We start from the raw sequence: 4,485 nt of genomic DNA, 5'->3' as shown, positions 1-4,485 counted from the left end.
AGACTGCTGTAAAACGAATTAAGTGCAGATAATTCCTGCCCTGTGCAGTCACCGCTTTCTGGAGCTTTTTAAGTGAGCAGCAAGGTGCTGAGGCTCTGAACGTGCGTGGGAAGGGGGTCAGGTTCTCTCTGGCGTTCGGGGATTTGCTCTCGACTTTCCGCCTGGAGAGACCTCGGTGCTGGAGTTCCCACAGCCCAGCGCTGATTTTCTGCCATCTGGACAAGGAGAAATATCACTAAGGAAACATCAGAAGTTAGTCAGTGCCGAAAATCCCGATGCTGTAGCAATTACTCATCCTTTGGGCTCTGCCACTGATTTCAGAAATGCCGGCGGAGGGGCTCAGAGAGATGCTCTCACATGGGGGGGGTCCACGTGAGCGGGGCTGGGGCACCCGGTGCGGACCTCAGCGAGGAAGAAGAGCTGTTGGGTTCTTGCCGTTGTCTGAAATTCGCTGTTTTGGTATCGGTGTGTCATGGTGGGACCATTAATTTCCGTGTAGCATCTCTGGTTGTTAATCCCAAAAATCTTTTCCTTGCTCAAATGTTGTTCGAGGCATTGGCAGCTCCAGGGCGATGCTGGGGTGATGCTGGGATGATGCCAGGGTGATGCTGGGATGATGCCAGGATGATACTGGGATGATGCTGGGATGATACCAGGGTGATACTGGGGTGATGCTGGGATGATGCCAAGGTGATGCTGGGACAAAGCTGGGGCGATGCTGGGACGAGGCTGGGGTGATACTGGGACGATGCTGGGATGATACCAGGGCGGTGATGCCAAGGTGATGCTGGGACAAAGCTGGGGTGATACTGGGGTGATGCCGGGGCAATGCTGGGACGAGGCTGGGGTGATGCTGGGATGATGCTGGAGTGATGCCGGCTCTCCCAGCACAAGGCTGAGCTCTGCCTTCAGCAGCCCTGGGCTTAAGGAGCGTGGCCGCCCAGATGAGGGAAGCAGAAAGCCAGGGGATGCTTTGGGAAGGTTTCTGGGAGCGAGGAGGAGGAGGTGTGCTGGAGCAGCCCTCCTCACCGAGACATCTGTCCAGCCTTGCTCTGTGCCCTTCCCTGCCCAGCCGAGGGTGTACGGTCAATATTTGTTTCAAAGCTGAGTCACAGCGAGGTTAATGAACCAAATCGCTGCAATATTTCACGAGCAGAGAAAAATAAGCGCGTTGGACGTGCCCACTCCTCGGGCCATTAATGTAATTATCTTTGTAACGATTCTCGGGCTGTACCAATTCCTGTGTTGCAGGTATCCAGGGTCTGATGCCGGGCTTTCTGCCGCGCTCCCTCCCTCCCTCCCGGCTGTTTCCAAGCCCTGGAGTTTGTTTTTGCGGAGGGCTCGGACCCAGCCCGGCGTGCCAGACTTATCAGCCTGCTCCTTTTGTGGGTTTGGCGGCTCGAGCAGCCAGCTCCATATATAAACAGTAACGGGAGAGGCGGCCAGGGGGATGGGGGATTGCATGTCACCATTTATTTCTTGTAAGTGCAGCATAATTCCCCCCCTGAGCAACCAGCTCTGGACAGCGTCTGCCAGCACACCCTTCGCTGGGCGTCCTGCAGCGATACCGCCCTGCCCTCGGGTAGCTGAGCTCCAATGGGAAAAAATAGATTTTTAGTTGAAAATGGGGCAAAGAAAGTCACGGCAGCCCCTCTTGCAAGGGCAGGGAAATTTTGGGGTGTGTGTTTGGGGGGTTGGGTGTGTGTTTGGGGTTTTTTCATGTGTTTGGGGGTTTTTTCCCTGCCTTCGGAGGCAAAGTGACGGTGGGTCCGGAGAGCTGTGCCACCCCCAGCCGCTACTCTGTTAGGGGAGGTCTTGCATCCAACTGGGAATTTTTTGATGCCGTTAACGTCCGTATATTCTCAGGCATGTGAGGAGGAGGAGGCACGCTTGAGAAAGCAATCAGCACCTGGCTGCCATCGCCACGGCTTCCCAAAAGAGAAAATGATGCAAGGGGGCCGAGGGCTGATCCTGCCGGATCCTGTGCTTGGGATGGGTCCTGGTCTGAGGGACCAGGCAAAGCGATGGAGAGCCCCGCTCCCTTTCCGGAGGCTGGTTCTGTTCGCGATGGGAAGCAGCGGGCTGGTCCCTGAGGACCGGAGAGGGACCGTGCACGGGCGGCCGCGCCGGGTGGCTACAGCAGATCCCCAGCTCCGATAAAGAGCCCTTATCTCCCGGCTGGTCCCTGCTGCCTCTCCGTACAATGGGGAGCTTCATTCGCTCTCCTCCCCCTTCCCTATCGCATCTTTTTTTGGTTTAAAAAGCTTTTCCCGGCAGGATTCCCAGGCAGGACCGTGCCAAATACGCGGCACAGTGAATGACTAGTGCGTGAATTGCCTCTTGCCTTTGTCTTTCGAAATCCAGCCCTGGCTTCTCAGTGCCTGTAATTTTGTGGTTAACAAACCTCGGGTGATGCCAGGTCCCTGTTCTCAACGGCATCATGGTGAGAATCGCTTCGGGTTTTTCCCCAGGAGCGTTGTTTCCCAATCTGATGGCTGACCAGCGCCAGTACTCTCATTTCTTCCCCAGTTTGCTCTCTCTACCCCACTCCAGTGGTTGGAAGAAGGGGATTTACCCGTTTAAGAGTGGAGATGGACTCATAGGGATGCTGAGCTGTGCTCCGCACCAGCGAACACCTGCAACATCTGTGTTACCGGGTCGAGGCGGTAGCTGCTGTCTCTTCTCTGGAGAAGAAAGCCTGTTGCGTCTGTTGGGTGATGGAGGGGCTGGAAGAGCAGCTCGCGGGTTATAAACACCTTTTCTTTCCTCCTTTCCCATCACCAGTTGTTCCAGAAGGAGCAAGTGGATCCTCTCCAGTTAAAACTGCAACAAGTCAATGGAGTCGGTCAAGGACTCATCCAAAGCGCCGGGAAAAACTGTGACGTCCAAGGGCTGGAGCATGACATGGAAGAGATCAACACGCGCTGGAACACCCTCAACAAGAAGGTCAGAGCGCGGGGAGGGGCTGGAACTGGTTTCTCTTGAAAATCCATCTTGATCTTGAGTTTCTCTTGATCTTCCATCAGATCCCGTTGGGGTCTGGTGGAAGCAGGGGGTCACAGCCGGGGGCTCCGGTGTCGGTGCGTCACCAGCCTGACTGTGGGGCTGTGTTTGGGGTGCAGGTGGCCCAAAGGGTTGCTCAGCTGCAAGAGGCTCTGTTGCACTGCGGGAAGTTCCAGGACGCCCTGGAGCCGCTGCTGAGCTGGCTGGCCGACACCGAGGAGCTCATCTCCAACCAGAAACCTCCCTCGGCCGAGTACAAGGTGGTGAAAGCCCAGATCCAGGAGCAGAAAGTGAGCAAACCCCGGGCAGCGGTTGGGTTGCTGGGAGGGGAGGCTCTGGACAGCCAGAAGATACTTTGGGGGCCCAGCTACAGCAGATGAGGTGCAGCTGGGGTGTCCCCAAGCTTCCTGCGTTCCCGGTGGATCTGCTGGTTCCCCACATCCTCATGTAATAACCATGCGGCTCGTTTGCCCACTCGCACCGTCTCCATCACCTAAATCCCCAGCGTGACTTTCTTGTCCCATTGCCTCTTGAAGTTTGCTGCTGGTTTTGCTGGTCGGCCGTGTTTTTCCAGCCTGAGGTTTTGTTTGTGCTGTAATTCTGCTGCGTCAGGAGCAAGCCGGCGGTGTAGGTACCGGTTGGGGTTATTTGGACAAAAGGAATGTGCAAACCGTCAGAACCGACCCAGGCGTGCCGCTGTTTGCAGAGATAACAGCCCGGCCGGCGCCTGCCCGTGTGAGCGGGTGGGTGGAAGTTCAGATGTGGTCGTGGTAAAACGTTCTAGAAATGAGTTCTGACCGAGGCTTGGTCCGATGGGTCGGGACTTTGAAGAGGAAATTTATTTAAAGTGAAAGTTAAACACTTGATAAGTTTGGGGAGGGTGATGGGGAAGCCTCTGAGAGCTTCTCTGGCACAGAAGGGCTTTGAATCTCTTTTAGAATATTCCAGTTGGAAGGGACCTACATCTAGTCCGACTGCCTGACCGCTTCAGGGCTGACCAAAAGTTAAAGCACGTTATTATATTATTATTAAGTTTTTTGGAACTGGTTTGGATGGCAGAGGCTGTCCTGCTGGGCTGCCTTTGGTCTCAGCCCCGTGCTTGGGGTGGTTTTCAGCCACAATTAGAGATTTGACCTCCCCGAGGGTTAGAAGAGGTTCTGCTGACCCAATCTGGTGACTTTGATCCTTTTTTTTTTTCTCACCGCTGACGCTAAAGCTCCTCCAGCGCCTCCTGGAAGATCGCAAAGCCACCGTTGAGATGATCCAAGCGGAGGGCGAAAGCGGAGGGCGGCCGGATCGCGCAGTCGGCCGAGCCGGCGGATCGGGAGAAGATCATCGGGCAGCTGGAGAGCCTGGAGCAGCGCTGGGCAGGGCTGCTGGGCCAGGCGGCCGGCAGGTGAGAGCCTCCATCCCGCCGGCCAAAATCCCCGCGCGAGCTCGTCCGGCGGCGATGCGCCGTGCGCCGGGGCTTGGGGGGACAAC

The 4,485-nt window shown here is 56.1% G+C and overlaps 1 protein-coding gene across 1 annotated transcript in view; it reads left to right on the top strand.

Annotated features, from left to right (window-relative positions):
- The window catches only part of LOC104467442 (microtubule-actin cross-linking factor 1-like), a 6,445-nt gene that overhangs the window by 422 nt on the left and 1,538 nt on the right, over positions 1–4,485 (top strand). Inside the window, exons 2-4 of the mRNA XM_010081216.1 lie at positions 2,785–2,946; positions 3,123–3,293; positions 4,220–4,399. Coding sequence (XP_010079518.1) covers positions 2,905–2,946; positions 3,123–3,293; positions 4,220–4,399 — 393 coding nt within the window. The 5' untranslated portion in view covers positions 2,785–2,904. The remainder of the gene's footprint in view (positions 1–2,784; positions 2,947–3,122; positions 3,294–4,219; positions 4,400–4,485) is intronic.

Source organism: Pterocles gutturalis, unplaced genomic scaffold (assembly GCF_000699245.1).
Source record: "Pterocles gutturalis isolate BGI_N339 unplaced genomic scaffold, ASM69924v1 scaffold13839, whole genome shotgun sequence".
In the NCBI taxonomy this organism is placed as follows: Eukaryota; Metazoa; Chordata; class Aves; order Pterocliformes; family Pteroclidae; genus Pterocles; species Pterocles gutturalis.
Note: the sequence above shows the minus strand (reverse complement) of the source record. Positions and strands in the feature narration are given on the sequence as shown.